The sequence below is a fragment of the Peromyscus californicus genome, unplaced genomic scaffold (assembly GCF_007827085.1).
Source record: "Peromyscus californicus insignis strain IS unplaced genomic scaffold, ASM782708v3 Scaffold_12__1_contigs__length_115047231, whole genome shotgun sequence".
In the NCBI taxonomy this organism is placed as follows: Eukaryota; Metazoa; Chordata; class Mammalia; order Rodentia; family Cricetidae; genus Peromyscus; species Peromyscus californicus.
The window spans coordinates 110,308,303-110,326,174 of record NW_026294413.1 but is presented as its reverse complement, the minus strand read 5'-3'; the positions used below and the strand labels follow the sequence as shown (position 1 = coordinate 110,326,174).

General features: G+C 41.6%; 1 protein-coding gene across 3 annotated transcripts in view; it reads left to right on the top strand.

Moving 5' to 3' along the window:
* Positions 1-17,872, top strand: part of Ptprg (protein tyrosine phosphatase receptor type G) — a 703,625-nt gene that overhangs the window by 652,485 nt on the left and 33,268 nt on the right. For 2 of the 3 annotated variants that reach the window (XM_052734133.1, XM_052734134.1), the window contains 3 exons: positions 690-781; positions 9,289-9,380; positions 16,495-16,591. In XM_052734133.1, the coding sequence (XP_052590093.1) occupies positions 690-781; positions 9,289-9,380; positions 16,495-16,591 (281 nt within the window). Of the gene's footprint in view, positions 1-13; positions 92-689; positions 782-9,288; positions 9,381-16,494; positions 16,592-17,872 lie in introns of those variants that run through there. The other variant, XM_052734135.1, reaches the window with a different exon arrangement.

Here is a 17,872-nt window from a genome sequence, read left to right as displayed (position 1 = left end):
AGCAGAGGCTTCGTGAGCTGCTCCTAGCCCTTCTGTTCACTGCCTGTCCTGTGATGACCAGTGTGTGCTCCCTGCTTTGCCTGAAGTACAGGTAAAACAAAGTGAAAGGAAGACGAGCAGAAACTCCTGCAGGCTTCTGCCCTGGCCTTGCGTGCTGTCTGGAGAGAGCCTCTGATTTGGGCGTGCTTATCCTATTGAAGCCCCCTGACCCCTTTAAAAGCTGTCTAAGGATTTGGGGCCTTGGCTAAGCACAGACAATGTGGTGCTATTATGCAGTTGGGTTGTTTGATGACTATATTGGAGGGGATTCAAGGTGTGGTTTTGAACTTGGTACTTGGGGAGCTAGTCAGAATAGCAGGCGGTTCCTCTATAACCCATCAGCTGTAGAGATAGTGGGTGGAATCCCCACAGCCTGTGCAGGAGGTTACTCTGTGCCGAAGTCTCACTCGTTTGAGCAGTTTGGAGCTCTGGGGTTGGGACTGGCTGTAACAGGAGATGCTCTTCAGACCTTTGGGTTCCTCCAGTGTGCCGAACACTGTGCTTGCATTTACCACTTTTCCTTGGGTTTGCCATCCATGCTATGTGATGTTTCAAGCTGGGGAAACTGTTAAAGAAGGATTTTGAGATGATAAACTTAGACAAAGTGTACTTCTGTGCTCACTGTTGGCATGTTTTCCTTTTCCACACAGAAAATGTTTCCAGACTGCTCATTTCTATGTGGAAGACAGCAGTTCACCTCGGGTGGTCCCCAACGAAAGTATTCCTATTATTCCCATCCCGGGTAAGTGAGACACCATTGTACTCCCAGTGGGTTTTCTCTTTTGTTCTCTGTTTTATGGGATTGATGTACATGATAACATATTACTTTCATAGCTGTTTGAAGCTTGCCCAGTCTAAGATATACTTCACTAAGGCTAATGTAATAAATTTTTGCCCCTTTTCATATCTACAAAGAGGTAAAATCCTCATTACAGAAGCAAATACCCATGGGTTAGTGTAGGACAACGTCACATAAGGAGAAAAAGTGGCAGCAGCAAAGTGGGAAATGCACTGATTTTAAATCACAGTTTGTAAACGTATTTTCAAAGGTGAGTTTTTCTCCAAGATTCCATAGTCTGTTCGTTTTTTGGAACTTTGGACACTTTGATAATGCTGTTACTAGCCCGGTCTGCTACAGTGCAGCCTGGAACAGTTGTGGTGTGATAAGGCCTGGCAGGACATGCTGCAGGAAGTGCAAGCAACTGCTGCAGACACTTGGAAACTTGGAGCTGGGCTGGCTGTCATAAGTAGGATGTGAGGTTTGAAGATCTCACCCACCATTTGTATTTGATCCTTTTCCTTTTGTCAGATAGGACCTTTGTACTGCTGAGGGGTGTGTGTGTGTGTGTGTGTGTGTGTGTGTGTGTGTGTGTGTGTGAGAATACATACATTCAGATATCTTATGCATCTGTCCTCCTGACATTGTTGTTTATACACAGAAGCTACTTTTAAAAGTGCTATTCCTCCATACTTGCAGCTTTACTAGTCTGCTTCATTATCACAGAACTCTTACTGGCAAATCTATTTTACTTATTTGCAGTCACTTTATCTTTAATTGGAGATGTATAAGAGCAAATGAAAGCCATAAGACTCCTTATCACATAGCAGGCAATTTTAACCTGTCAGATGGATACATGAATGTTAGCAAAACATTTAAAAGTTCGCAAAAACCATTGCATGAAGCTCAAGGAACAGCTGTTCTCTGCTATCAAAAGCCATTTTGTTTGCAGGGTGTCATGAGGTGTGGTCATAATCGGGGACTTAATTGTCCCTTAACGTGTCTATATATGTTGTCATTAGATATTGCTGGAATTGGCTATATCTAGGCAGCCTTTTCTCTCTAGAATTTGTCAAAGAGACAAGATGGATAACAGAATGACCTTGCTTGTTCCTGCTGGATAGACAGCTAAAGGGTTCAGTGCAGGCGGGGACAGGCCCTGTGATACCCTGGGTTCCTCCCACTAACTTTTATCCTTGGTGGAGGCACTGCACCTGCTACGAAGAGCCGCAGAGAGGAACGAACAGGCTTCATCAGGATGACTGGTTCATCCAGCTCTGCGCAGGACCATGTGTGTCCTCACTTTCCTCTGGTATTGCCCAGAGTGTGTGTTGACTGCTGGAAATTCCTGGGGCCACTTTCTCCTTGCTGGTGACTCATCTGACACACACAGTTTTTAGGTTTATAGACATTTGATAGTCATTTTTTTTTTTTTTTTTTTGGTTTTTCGAGACAGGGTTTCTCTGTGTAGCTTTGCGCCTTTCCTGGAACTCACTTTGGGGACCAGGCTGGCCTCGAACTCACAGAGATCCGCCTGGCTCTGCCTCCCGAGTGCTGGGATTAAAGGCGTGCGCCACCACCGCCCGGCTTGATAGTCATTTTTAAAGGATCAATCACGAGGCAGAGGAAAAGACTCACAAGTTCAAGGCCAGCCTGTGTCACACAGCAAGTCAAGCCCTTCCTAAGCTCCACAGCATGACTAATGGTGGGCATGGTACTCATGAGTAGAATGCGTACCCACATTCCTCAAGGCATGTGGTTAAACTGCAGCACCACACAGTGTTGATAATAAAAAATAACAAAGTAACCAAACATCTGGAAAGTCCCTTTGCATGATTATGTGTCTATATGTATGTGTGTATTTTTGTATGTATATACATGCATACTTGTATGCATCTGAGATGCCAGAGGTCTTCTAGACTCCTTGCCAGGTGCAATTCTTTTGAAACAACAAATCTGAATAAAATTTTCATTAGTTATTAATGAAGCATTACCAATATAGATGTCTTAGTTGGGTTTTTATTGCTGTGAAGAGACACCATGACCATGGCAACTCTTATAAAGTAAAACATTTAATGGGGTGGCTTGCTTACAATTTCAGAGGTTCAGTCCATTTTCATTATGAAGGGGCATATGGTATGTAGGCAGACATGGTGCTGGAGCTGAGAGTGCTACATTTTGAGGCAACAGGAAGTTGACTGAGGGAAGCTTGAGCAAAAGAGTCCTCAAAGCCCACCCCCACATTGACACCTCCTCCAACAAGGCCACACCTCCTAATAGTGTCACTCCCTTTGGGGGCCTTTTTTTTTCAAACCACCACAGTATATTATCTCAAAATTGTATTTACTATAATATACCATTCTTTTAGACTTGTATTATAGATAAACTTTTTAAAATTAGAAGTTAGTTCATGAAATTAACCTACTTAAAGAAGATACTGGAAGAGATTTATAGATACGAAATATGTCAAAAACAAATGTCCTTAAAAATGCTTTCTCTAGAAAACCTAACTTTAAGAAAACACTGGAAGAGATTTACAGATATGCAACATGTCAAAAACAAATGTCCTTAAAAATGCTTTCTCTAGAAAACCTAACTTTCTAATAAGCATATTACAAACCAAAATGTGGGGGCTGCCAGTAGCCCAAAAATCTAGAAATGATTCACACCTTTCCAGCAGTTAAAATACAGCTTAATAATTTGAAGGTCACTGGCTTCAGCTGGGTGCCAGCATATAAAGGGTTTTCTACGTGCTGTTTAAAACCCTTGGGATTAAATCAACCCTTTTGGCATATTTTATTTATACGAAGATTATCTCCAATGGAGATTCATTGGTGTTTTGACTATAGTGAAGCCCTTTCTTCATTGACTCCATTGTACCATGAATGAAAAGATTTTTTTTCTTTGTCAGGAAATAAAATTCTCTCATCTCCAGACACTCCTCCATCCTGAGAGTTTGATTTAGACAAACATCTGTTTATTGTTTTTCTAACTCAGGGACTAAAACCTTGACAGTGCTCTTTGCTTTCATGCTTATTTTATCTGCCTGAGTTGACACAGAGGTAACACTAAGCCTGGAACTGGAGGATGGAAGGGTAGTCAGAGGGGAACTGGGCTCTTCAGACTGAGGTCTGTCCTCTAAAGGTGTGTTTATCGGTACCTGGTGGTGTCTCGGTGGAGGAGCCTGGGGGAGGATTTGAGCAGTGATGATGTAAACGGAGCCCCGTACCAGAGTTTTGTGTGTTCTTCCTCCTGCTGGTGGAGTATGCTGGAATTGGGATAAGGTTTAGAAATCTGCTGAGGGTTAGATGAACATTGTACAGGGATTTTCTTCTTTTTTTTTCCTACAGAATAGGTAACCTAAGGACTTCTAAAATCCTAATGGTGTCTGTGTACATGCCCATCCACTTCCCAAGCCAGCAAAAGGGATCTTTTCTTAAATTGAGTTTTAGCCAGTAAACCCAGCAGCTGACAACCTGGCAAGAAGCTAAATACTTAGTACTTTTTTTACCTGGTATCAACAAGGTGGCCAGTGACCCAGTGTGAGCAAGGCTTACCATTAAAGCAAAGCTTGTCACTTCAGTTCCCTGTATGGAAAGGATCTGGTCAAATGTCAGGTCTGGAAGGCACTGCACTAAGGGAGAGCCTGGCCCTGGAGACAGCCTAGTCCCAGCAGTAGCTGAAGGACACTGGGCAAGTACCCCCATGTCTATAGATCATTTGATTTCTCCCCTGGATCTGATGGTACAGGGAGAGCAAATCGTACCAAATGACAACTCATAGTTATTAAAGTCACCAAATGCCAAGCCTCTCACAAGTCCTTACTTTGTTATTTCTGATAGCACAGTGGTTCTCACCCTTCCTAATGCTGCAGCAGTTCCTCATGGTGTGCTGACCCCAACCATAAAAGTATTTTCATTGCTACTTCATAACTGAAGTGTTGCTGCTGTTATGAACTGTAATGTAAATATCTGATATGCAACCCCTGTGAAAGGGTTGTTTGACCCTCAGAGGGCTTGAGACCCACAGGTTGAGAACAGCTGACTTAGTGACTTAGGCGTTGTGATTGCTGCCATTTCCCAGACAGAGGAAGGGAATCCCAGCGGCAGTCATAGCACTGGTCTAGCCTGGCTCTGGCTCTTCCGCTTACGCCACTGAGTGAAGATGCCTGATCTATAGAAAGAAGCTGTTAATTAGATGGGACTGATAAAATAAACATAGTTCTCCTGCTGGCTGGGTAAGATGCTGAAGTCAGGACTAGCCTTTGCTAAATTGATTTTTTTCCCTTTTCTGGTGTCAAGCCAAAGCAACAAGAATGTTAACTTTTTTCTCTTTCTATCAGATTCTCCTTAAGATAAGGAGAGAGAGAGAGAGCAAATCTGGCATGTGCTGAATGGGTTGGAGAAGCCTAAGATATTGGAGGCTTGCCTCTTCTGTTCTGAAGATGCAGGGACTTGCCGAGGATCTGTGGAATGGATTTTCTTTATGTTCAGATGCTTTGTTCTTTATTCCTAGCACTGGTGTGTGAGCTCACCATTATCTGAGCTTCGATGCCTTCTCTGAGCCAAAGTTGCTTTCTCCACTTCATTTTTCTTCACTTCATCCTCCAGGGCTCAGCTGCCGGTACCTACGGGTCAGAGAATAAGATAAGGGGGTTCTTTTGTGGATTAGCCCAGATAAAAAGACTGCTGTTTCCCTGGTTTAACTCTTGTCACAAAAGCTAAGAATGAATGATCATATTTGATAACAAAGTTCACACTTTAGATAGGAATTCTCAGTTGATTATATAAAACATTCTATAATCAAGGGATTTAGTGATAAAGAGCAGTGGCCTCATTTTCACCTAACAAATCCCAACAGAACATTCTACAAATAAAAATACTGGTACAAAATCATGTTTATTTACCAGCTTACCCAAGGCCCTCTGTTCAATGCCATGTTTTTCCTTTAAGCTATTCTAATTTTAAGAATGGAGAGAGCCCAGGCGTTGACTTGACCAGGCCAAAGCTCAGCTCTGCCATTCAGTTTAGATAATGGCCTCAAGTGTCTGCATGTGTATCACAAAGATATTTCTGTTCCTTTCACCTGGTTCTTCTAAAAAATGACTTCAAAGTGTTGTCATGGGTACAGGCTGAGTGGTTGCTCTCTTTGAATCATGCCAGCTCCATTTCCACATGTTTCCGCATATACCCTATTGATTTATTTCTGTGCCTGGAGTTTACCAACCTTTTTCCTCGATCTTCTCCCGTCACCACCACGTTAATGGCCGTCCCCCCACATCCGGTTTTCGACAGCAATAGCAGTGTTCAACCTGAGATTACACACGAGTTTTCCCTTCACTCTCTTATGTTGATTGTATTCTGACACAAATGTTGCCCATGAACAGGGACCATCTCCATAACTTCTGGCTGATCCTGGGTGCTCAGCCAATGAATGATACAGTGATTAACCACAGTGGAACATACAGTTTGGCCTTTCCCTCAGTTGGAACACTGTTATGGGTCAACAGCCAGCTGTTTAGGCCACACCCTTCTGTGATGGCTAATCTTGGTTGTCACCTTTACATACCTTGGAAAAGGGAACCTTCATTCAGGAACTGCCTTCGTCTGATTGGCCTGAGAGCACATCCGTGGGGCATTTTCTTGATTGCTAATTGATGTAGGCGGCCCAGCTCATTGTAGGTAGTACCATCCCCTAGGCACGTGGGCCTGCGCAATATAAGAACATAGATGACTGTGAACCTGGACAAGCCAGTAAGCAGTGCTTCTTCACGGTTTGTACTTCAGATGTCTTCCTAAGGTCCTGCCTTGGCTTCCAACCTTTCTTCCCCAAGGTGCTTTTAACAGAGTGTTTTATCACAGCACAGGAAACCAACCAGAACACCATTATTTAGTTCATCTTTAAGAAATTGTTTGCTTGTAAGAGGAGGATACATGTGGTACCTACACCAGGACACATATAAGGTGTACACAAAGCACTTGGTCATTCATTAGTTCTGCTGTTATCTGTAATCGAACTTGTTTAGGTAGAAATAATATCCTGTAGATAGATGTTTCCCATACTGAGTTGGATCTTTCCAGGTAAAAGCTGAGTAGATCAGGCCTGTGGTGCTGTTCAAAATTGTTGAGAAAACTTAAAAGAAAAACTGTTCAAGAGGGAGTTGACCAGGGCTTCTAGTTAATTGCTGTGTTATATTTATCTTAAGAAAGAAAAGATTTATGACCCCTCTGCTGTTTATCTTGAGTGAAGGCCAAGTGATGTGTTATCTGAGTAGTTGGCAGTGGTCAGTGCAGCGTGCCTCTGTAGACACATCTGCCTGTTTCTTACTTTCATTATGGTTTTGGTGGTGCCTGGGAACCCAGAGGGTGTGAATTAGGTGTGGCTCAGTTTCCTTGGAGAAAAACGCAAATGGGAGAAATGGTGCATCATGTATTTCCATGGTGACCATACTGAGCTCTGCTGAAGTTTTACTGCATCCTGTCATGGGGTCAACAGGCAGATTGATTTCTGGGTGTGTGACATTAGCTTGGACATTACAGTTGATCACACTATAGAAAAAAAGTAGTTTACTGTGAATTTGAAAGCATTTCTTTTAAGGATTTGCCATGGGCTGTAACCTTCAAAATGCCATGTTTTTTACCTCAGCATCTTGATGTCTTGAAAACCTTTTATGTTACATGTAAAATATCTAAATATAGCAAACATTTTTTCTCATTTTGAACCAAGCTCCATGTCATTCATCCCAGCACCATAAATTTCTGGGAATTGGAATTCCAAACAGTAATTATGGAATAAAGCATTGCTGTCATCCAGTTATTAACTGTGCTACTTTGCCCTTGAGAACCATTATATGGTTCAAATCCAAAGATGTGTTTATCCTTGGATGGTTACATTTTTGTGCATATTAATCCCTTTTTTCACCTTAGCCTGAAGGGCCTCCATTGCCACATAACTGTTATTATAGAATTCACTTACTTCTAAACATTTTAAGTGATCAGATAATTTTGGAAACTTTTCTTGAATAGCATTCTGCTAAATATTCTGGGCAAACATTTTGGCTCTTCATAGTTTGTTAATGCTGGTTACATCATGGAAGCTATAGATTTCTTGGGCATACAAAATGATTGCATATTCATGAACATCTTCAATCCTGAAATATTTGTAAATAACTTGGCAATTTTTTCATAAAGTTTCCTATTAAAGTGATTAGGACTTTAATTGTTACACAGGGAGAATTTGTGCTTGCAAAGTACAAGCTGTTCCATTGAAATAATGTTTCAATACTGAGCAACTTCGGGTATGGACATATAAATCACCTTTCTTAAACAAAGTGTAAGAGTTGCAATTTCCCACTGAAGAATGATTCAAGTTTGAAAATGTCAATAGATGCAAAAAGCCACCCTAGAGCTTTGCTCTCTCAACAGAACGTAGAGCAGGACTGACAGAGTCAATGTTAACTGTCACCAGATGAAGAGAAATCAGATTGTCAGGCCTGGATCTATGAAATTCTTGCCAAAGTAGGACCTCATTTACACATACAGATCTTCATACCCTTTGCTAAGAAAAGCATCTGCGGCAGTTTAGATGTTTGTGCCTTTGCCAAAGATCTTTCACTCTGAATAAAGTAAATGTCATGTCTGTTGTTTATCTCAAATTCAGCCGAACATTTTTTAAAGGAAATATTTGCGGGGGAGGGCTGAGGGAGGAGGAGTTAAGTGGCGGTGAGGAAGTGGGTGTGGCCATTTAGCAGAAACAGTCAAGGCTGTAAATAAACCTAAAACATGTATTAGGCTCCCGAGCTGAAAATGTCCCTTCAAGTGACAGCACTACAATGAACCAGGGTGTGTAGAGTCGTCTTCTTGAGTCTCTACCTAGGCTGTCAACACCAAAAAAAAAAAAAAAAAAAAAAATCAGCTAATTCCATCAAATCGATTGTTTGGCACCATATAGACACAGCTGTCTTGAGCTAATATTCTGAACAGTTAAGGATAGAAGGCTTTGCACAGCTGGTGCAGGGCATCCGTCCGAGAGAAGAAGACTAAATCGCCTTCAGAGACTGCTAGTCAAACCTAAGTGCTGCACACTCAAGCCCTAGCCATTGAATAATAATTAAAATTTAAAAACCCAGGAAGTGCCAAACTTCTTGGCAAATGGGTACCCTTGATAAAAGCAGACTTTTTAGCTAAGAGTATAATGTATTTCCTTTACTATGTAAATTTTCTTCAAAATAAGAGCAGAGAGGTGTGTGTGTTTTTGAAATACCTTGTTTAGCCTGGCTCGTAAGCAATTCAGAATCCTAATGAGATCTTGATGTAAAATGAAATCCAAGACCTTTCTTCAGAAATTTATTTCAGTTGATAAAATTTTATCATTTTTGTCAAATATTTATCTTATGTAGGATTTTCTTTTTTGGTATCATTTGTGTTCTGAACATATTCTATGTGATCCTGAGTATTATTTTGTTCTTCCAGATGACATGGAAGCCATCCCTGTCAAACAGTTTGTTAAACACGTCGGTGAGCTCTATTCTAATAACCAGCATGGGTTCTCTGAAGATTTTGAGGTATGTTTTAAAACTGGAAACTAATTTCTAGAAAGTCTGTTTGATCTCATAGGGGTTTTTGACAGCGGGGACTACGTTTATTCTAAGCACATCAGAACAACAACTCTGCCAACCAGAGATGTCTTTCTCTTTTCGTTGATGGTTTTCATAAACCCGTTCCGAATCCGTTGTAGAGAGAGGGGGTTCGTCCTGCCTGTCTTGCGTGTGCACATCTGTGGAAGAGTGGATATAGTGGTTAAGAAGAGCATAGTTGGCGGGGACAGCTTTTCTGGTTCTTCATCCTAAGTAGGAGCACAGTGACACTGCCCAGCTCCCTGATTCCATGTCATCTCTGGGATACGCATGGTACAGTAGAGACAGGAGGTTTGGCATCAGAGAAAGTGCAGACTCTGCCAGAAGTGAGCTTCATAAGGCCAATCGCTTCGTCTCTGGTCCCCAGTTTCCTCATCCTTAGAAAGATGGTGCTAATGTCACCCGCATTATAAAGTTGTTAGATTAAGAAATAAACATCTACAAAAATGCTGGGTTAATTATTAATTGACTGTTGTTGTTTGCGTGTGTATTAATCCTTGGAGAGAAGACGTGGGTTAGCACAGCCTTCTGATTTTAAGAGCTGGTGTGTAGGGAACAAGGTAGAGAAGTGGCGCGTCCCATTCTGCCAGCTCTGGGTTCCGTGCCAGTTCAGCAGTGACAGGGTGTCAATGAGGAGCCATTAAACAGACTGCCCTTTTCTTCACTGAGGCTCATCCCTGGCAGCAGGGGCTGTGTGGAGCAGGGCATGCTTTCATGGCAGCTCAGCTGTCTTCTAGCTGTAGGGGTGAGTGGGTTTCTTTCTCTTTCCATTTCTACTGTATAATGGAAATGATGGTGAAGATCCTTTCTTGACTCCCTCTTCAAACAATTGGTTATGTGGCTCAAATACAGTAATGGGAAGGAAGCACTTGGGGACCATGATGGACATAAAAAGCTCTGAGGTGCAATTATCTTGCATGAACAATGAGAAAAATGGGACCAGAACCCCTGTCTCTATGCAAATTTGGAATCCCCAAAGGTCATCAGAAAGGCAATTATATTGACATCTCAAGTTAAATCTTTCTGTGAGGATTTTGTTGTTGTTGTTAGTTTTACAATGTTTTTGTTTCATTTTGTTTTTTGGTTTGGTTTGGGTTTATTGAGAAAAGTGGTAGCAAAGGTAGGAGAGAGAAAGAACTTACACTTTGTGAAAATGAACAAAAGCTTGTTAAGTATTTAATACTGCTATTGTATGCTGGCCCAAAAAGGTGCCTATTCCATGACAAAGAGCATGGCTTAAGTCAAACATTTTGTATTCATGAGGACAGCAAATGTGTGTGGCGTTGAAGTGATTTAGTTCAATTGACTGTTGGCTGGATGACTGAGCAAGAATATTGAGGCATTTAACCATGTTGATGGTATTCAAGACAAACAGTTATCCTCTAGAGAACAGAATTGGATCAGGATGATCAAATGCATCTCTGGTTTCTCAATTATTTATGATTTGAGACCTCAGTGCTATTCATCACAGCTGGTTTTGACACCATTTAATTATTCAAAATAATCAGCTACACCTCTGTATACTTGATCTGACTTAACGATGGGCTTTGCTATATCAAAATCATGCCTGTGAACAAATCCTGGCATTTATTTGTGTCCTGTTTCTATCCTAAAAATATTAATACTGTGTGTGGGTTAACAGTTTAATGGCCTCTACTGAACTTTGCAGCATCAGTACCATGAGCTGGTAGTTAATGGGAGGGGATGGGGAAACTGAGTAGGAGCAGCCACTACACTTCTGCTACCGTCTCTTGGCTCCTCCTGGGGAGAACTAGAAGCTGAAGTTACTTCGAATTGGAAGAATTCTGAAAAAATAGTAAAGCACGCATAAAGGGGAGAACGGGACAGAGCAGGAGCTCACCAGTATACTGTGACCTCTAAAATTGAGCAAAACTTTGAAGTATTTTTAAACAAAAGCATTATTCCTTCTTGGTAACCGTACTAAAAGAGAAAGATAGTAACAAGCCATGTAAGAAAGTAAAGCTATTTGATAAGCAGAGGTAGTAGCTGGCCATGGAAGGAAGGACAGGAAAGGAGATCTTATGTAGTGTGAAGAATAATTAAATAATTAAAATAAACCCTTTCTTACGGTTAGAGGGTAGTAAGCTCCTCCACAGATTTCCACCCACTTGTGTGAAATAACCATGGCCAGCACTTAGCACAGTGGATTATGTCACTCCTCTGTTTGATCTCATTTCTCACTGACCTCACTTTAAAGTTGAGGAAACTTTATCCATAAGAAAACCAAGATATTAGGTGGCCAAGGTTTGAAACATGGCAGCAGAGCTTAAGACCAGCACCATCAACTTCACGCCCTGTGGTTAACCCCAGTGCCTTCCAGACTCCTGGAAGTAGTGTCTGGTAATGAGTTGGAGTCAAGAAGAATAAACAGGTTTGCTCTTTACTGCCATGTGTCTGTACCTTGGCAAAAAAATAAAATGAGGGTGTTAAGGGGCCCGCTCCTACACATAGTATGTGAGTAGTACATGGTCTTTCTATTATACAGCCTTTTTAGCCCCAAATGTGGCTTATAGAAATCTTACTCAACATCTGAACAGAAGCCTAAAGTTAATCAAATCACTGATCTTCTCGAGAATACCACTCAAGCTTGTAGTTAGTGAGACAAGGTAAAATAAATAGTATCTCCGTACAAAGATGAATTAGAATCCCTTCCTGAAAGAGCTCAGTCTGGTGGTACTAGAAAATAAGGGCAAACAAAATCGGTGCATTGCCACGGTATAGGTTGTCACTGGGTATCTCAGTGACGATTCTCCTTTCCCCATATGATTTTTCAGTCTTGGGATTAAAAAAAAATAGAGTTAGTGACTGTCATATTTTAAGAATGTTGTTGCTTAAGGGGTAATGGGAACAGCCTACTGGAGGAGTAATTTTGAGTCTGAGTTTTTGTCTAGAGGTGATGCTGAAAAACAGTGTTTTGTCTTTGTCAGATAAACGTGAACAGTCGGCAAAGCTGGTGGCATTGTGCCTCCCATCGGTTCTGCAGCCAGTGGCAGACACCGGTTCTTATCTTAGACTAGTGTTTCCTGGTTCCATTTCTCTGACTTCCTGAATGGACTAGTTCACTGGGCTTTCTGGACAGTGGGTTCCCAGCCTGATTATTTTTTTAAATATGAGAAGCCCCTTTCCCTGCCCCCACCATCATAACGCAGAAGGCTTCCTAAAGTACCGTACTGGCACAATGAGGAGAAGGCTACAATACTCCACGAACTAGTACATGGGGGTTGGAGGATGAGAAGTTGAAAGGCTGACAGAGGTGAAGCCAGAGGTCCATGGCCCTTGACATAGTCCTTTGGGGGATGACCTCTCCTCCAATTAACTACTGAGCTAAATGTGGGCTGCTGGTTGTTCATCTTAAATTAAGAGCACAAAGCTTGTCCACCTGAGCCCCGCGCAGAGGGACTAGTGGCCCCATTGTTTGTCTCATGAGCGGAGACTTTGGTGACTGCTGATAATGTGGAACAGGAAAGTCCCCAGAAGGAGGTGTACTGCTGCACAGTGACTACCACAGGATGCCAGAAATGACCCTGAAGAGCTTCTGAGCATGTGGTAGACGGTGCGAACATCTTTGAAATCCACGTTATCAAGAAAAGAACTGTCTCATTAGGGCCTTTTGTAAAGGAGTTTCATAAATTTCTGCCTGAAAGGATTTTATGTTACAGACCAGCTGTGGGACAGGGGGAAAGGGCAGCTCCTGGGAGCAAAGACCATGGATTTGGATTATGGGAGTGGAGAGATAAAAGGCAGTAAGGCCTAGGACAGGAAAACATGCCTCCTTTCTGAAAAGCATGTATTTAAGGCTAAGATTAGAACAGGCTCTGGTAGAAGATAAGACCCTGAAAAGTTGGCAGAGTCATTTGGAATCCACCTAAAGGTTCCTGCGTACTGGAGTCCTACACGGCACTGCGTGGGAAGAAAGTTAGATGGAATGGCCAAGGACAAATGGCGGAAGAGGAAAGACACACCATAACACATCTCTGTTGAGGACCAACTCCGTTGGACATTGTACCAGCTCTGGACTAGTCATGACCTAATGCATCTCATTGTCTGTGGATTTGTCCTCTTAACATACCAGGTCCAAATATTTTCTCCCAGGGTTCTTTGTTGGGTAGTCTGACAGATGTGTGGATAGTATTCGTTTGAATAGTGCCACAGAACGGCAGGCTGGCAGGCCTTCCCATGCTCTCCAGACGGCCTCTCCCCTCAACAACTCCAAGCAGGAGGAGAGTCAGCCTATTACATCTGCCAAGAATTCTGGTGATACCAAGTGTTAATATTTTCATGTTTTATTTTTAACTCATTTTTTTTCTTTTAAGCCTCTTATCTTCTCTTGACCCTCCCCTGTGGTTGTGTACCTGTCAATATCAGAATATCCACTTGTAGAATTCTAGATTGATTATATAGACAGTAAAATACAAACAGACTTAAGCTTCTCATCAGAGTGCTAATAGGTAAGTTTCCTATGTGTGCACCATCAGCGAGGGTCACTTTAAAAGGCTTTAACACCCATTAAAATCACATTAACTTTGAAATGTCAGGTCTGGTAGAGAAAAGGATCATTCCAGGATCAAATGATATTATCAGCATCTGAATGAGCCAAGCCATATTGCAAGGATTTACAGATGACATTATTATCCACAAGACAAAATCTGAAGACCTTAGCCAGACCCCATGAATTCTAAAAAATCAGATTTAGCATTACTTAGCTTTCCTTTGTTTTATGTCATTCATGTAATTGGAAACACGGAATGGAGGCAGCGCATCAGACCACGGGTTTTAGGTAACAAAGGGATTTGATTGGCTGTCTTGAATGACTGCTTCACAGAAGCAGCCTTAGTCGTTATAGTGTAGCTGAGGCCCAGCCTCAGTTCATGGCTATGGTAGTCAGATGCATATAGCAGGAGAGAGAAAAAAATCAACAGATGAAATGAATCTCAAACTAAAGAACTCAAGGCTAAAATTTCTCAGTATAAAATATCTGATCATCTCAGTACCTGCCAAAAAGGCTTTTACCCAGGAGTAACAGAGTGTTGACTCATATCTAGGATTTGTGTATAGAGTGAATTAATGCTATTCAGGATACAGAACCATTTGTGAAATGTTTTGCCTTAAACTGGCCTCACACTTTTAAGGCAATTCCAAAAGGCGGGTCCCAATACCCCAAGTATGATCAGCATTACCATGTTCTTACCATTGTCAAGATAGCAGACTCATAATCATGTACTCACACTTTTTTTTTCATTTTAGAGAAAAGAGCCAAAGGCAGCCTTACAGCCCTTTAAAGTACTGGTTGCAAACTGAGTCATAAACTAGAACAGGAGATAGCAGAACTTATCACACATGGTAGGGGTAGGAAACGGGTGAGAGTCATCAGCCAACACTTTCTCCGGAAGTTGTGGGTCAGGTTAATGCCTTTGGGGTCTTTTCTTCAGGGACAGCTGGGAAGACCTTCAGTTATGAAAAAATAAATATGAGCTTCCAGGCATTGGAGACTCAGTAATATGAACAGTTCATAACCCTTCATTTTTATACCTTAAGTTATTTTACTACAGAGTTCTTCTTTGTGGAGAAGGGACTCCTTGCTAGGAAGTACTTTGAGGTTATATGAGACAGTCAGTTCCCTGTGTTCACTGTCCTTAACGTAACTGCTATAGAAACATTCATAAATGTCACGCAGCTGCTTTGTGGAACAAAATAATCTGTCGTGTGTAAAACGTCCCCAATGGTCTTGTGACTTCACTCCTGCTCTCAGTAGCAGCTACGCACGCTAATGGCTTCCTTTAAATACTAGTTAGCTCCAGTATTTCTGTGTGTGTGAAGCATCCAGGGTAGAAGAATTCAGCTTTTCAGCGGCCTCATATTGAGCTAATAGATGTGGTTTATATCTGGGGCTGAGGAAGTGGTACAGAGCTGCTTCTGATACCGCTGTTTCTCTAGTGAAAGTTCAGTTGACTAAAACTAGAGTCCACCAACACTTAATCAGGACCAGCTGTATCTGAGCCAGTCAAGATAATTAGTCGGCTAAACACGACCGTCATGTCCTACAGACTCTTTAGTGTGTAGGGTTCTGACTATGAACCGAGGCCATGCAGCCCACAAGCACATTGCAAATCCTGGTGTATTCTCCTTCTTGGAAATTCCTGTGTATCCTTTGAGACTCAAGTGAATTGCCATGTCCTATTTTAAGCCTCCCTCAGTTCCTCTATTTTTGTTCCCATATTTTTTTCAGGCCTCTTCTCTGTTGATCACATTTGGCTAACAGTCTTTTTTTTTTTTCTTGTAGACTGTGATTTATTTAAAAAGAGATATTCTTTTGTATCTCAGCACTCCAAAAGAGATTGTTTTGTACCACTCCAACACCAGGTCAAAACTTGGAACAAAGTAGATAAATGACGAAATTAGTAAAGAATGAAGTCATACCTAATTCACATTATTCATATGCTTGCTATGATTACAGCAGTCCTCAGATCGGATTGAGCTTGAGGACATAACAGCACTGGTAGGGGCTGAGCAGGTAGCTGTCTCTGTGTGTATATAGAGGAGGGTCATACCATGTAAGATGGGGTCGCATAATAGGAATGGCCCCCATTGGGTGGTTTCATCCGAATACAAATGCCATAAAGTGAACCTAGACAAACTTAGTCTAGGCCATTCATTCAACATGATCTTGTGGTATAGTCCAGATACACAGGAAGCAAGAGTATTGAGGTCATTTTTTATATAAAAGGACATACTGCTTTACGGTATTGTTTAATGAAGTGCAGGGGCCCTGTCCTCTGTACCGTGCCGCACTTTATATGACTAGCTCACTCTAGGTCTGTTTACTTCATCGTGTTTCAGCAGCAGAGTGTGCGCTAAAATGTCCTATAGCTTCCCTGTCACTAGGCAATAAGAATTCAGTGACAGTGTGATCTTAGAGGGCCACTACCATGCATGTAGCCTGTGCTAACAGAACAGCACGATACATGGTGGCAGTTCCTTTAGTTTCTAGTGTGTCTAACACCTTGTTGGTTCTCTCTTTTAGGAAGTCCAGCGCTGTACAGCTGATATGAACATCACTGCAGAACATTCCAATCATCCAGATAACAAGCACAAAAACAGATACATCAACATTTTAGCATGTGAGTAATAAGCTTTAAACAATCTTCAACTGTGAGAAAATTAAACCTTCATGCTGCATAAAAGCCAAACAGTCAGAGCCAGAATACCGAGAAAGGCTGGTACTTGAAAGCTAATATGTCACAAGGTATATGCAATGTGGGGCATTTTTTGCCCCTGTGGTCTTTCTTTGGACTGTCAAAACTCAGAGAGGTTAATAAAGTGACTAAAAGAAACTGTTCTGGGCTTTTGTATTTTCACAGGAGGTGATGTCATATCAGATCTTGGGAGCCAAAGTATGAATGTAATATGGCTATCTCGACATTTGTTTTTAACCAGTGAGAGGAAAGTCTTTTTAATACAAATTTGGAAAACTGAGTCAAATACGCCCAACTTTAAAACAGTTTAAAATTATAACTGCATGGTGCTTTGGAAAATGGAGGGACCAATTTCATGGCTAACACATACTATAATAAAGACCATATTACACAAAATAGTTTATCTGAGGACTTTAGATTGGACCACTTAAAGTTTGAACATTGCTATAAAGATTTTTTAATAAAATGTTAATGAGATCATCTATGTGTAACACAAATCTTAAAGGGTCTTATTAATAAAAATCCTGGGAGCCAGGTATTGGGGTGAATTCCAAAAGATCAGAGGAACAGAACAAGCTACAGCCAACCTCACCTGGATAACTTCTCATCCAGTTCTGTTTCCACGAATCCTCAGACTGAAAGCTTCTGAGTCTTCACCCAAATGGATCTCAGCTAAACTACTGCTAAAAGCCTAAAAGTTTAAAAGCCTCTAGTTCCTGGACCTCACACCTTATATACCTTTCTGCTTCCTGCCATCATTTCCTGGGGCTAAAGGCGTGTGTCTTTCCCAAGCAAGACATGAGATCTCAAGTCCTGGCATGAAAGGAGTGTGCCACCACACCTGGCTTTGTTCCTAGTGTGGCCTTGAACTCACAGAGATCTGGATGGATCTCTGCCTCCCGAGTGATAGGATTAAAGGCATGTGCCACCACTAATCTAGTGGCTGTCTCTGTCCTCTGATCCCCAGATAAGTTTTATTTATTAGAGCACAGATAAAATATCACCATATCTACGTGCAATTTAAAGTATACAGTTCAGTGGATTTATTCAGGGATTATGTCATAACCACAATCTAATTTTCTAGTATCTCTAGCAACAAGAAACTCAATGACTGTTAACTGACACCCTTCTCCCCTGAAATTAGTTACTACCTTCTACCTCTCAGGATTTGGATTTTCTGGACAGTCCCTGTGGATGGAATCATAC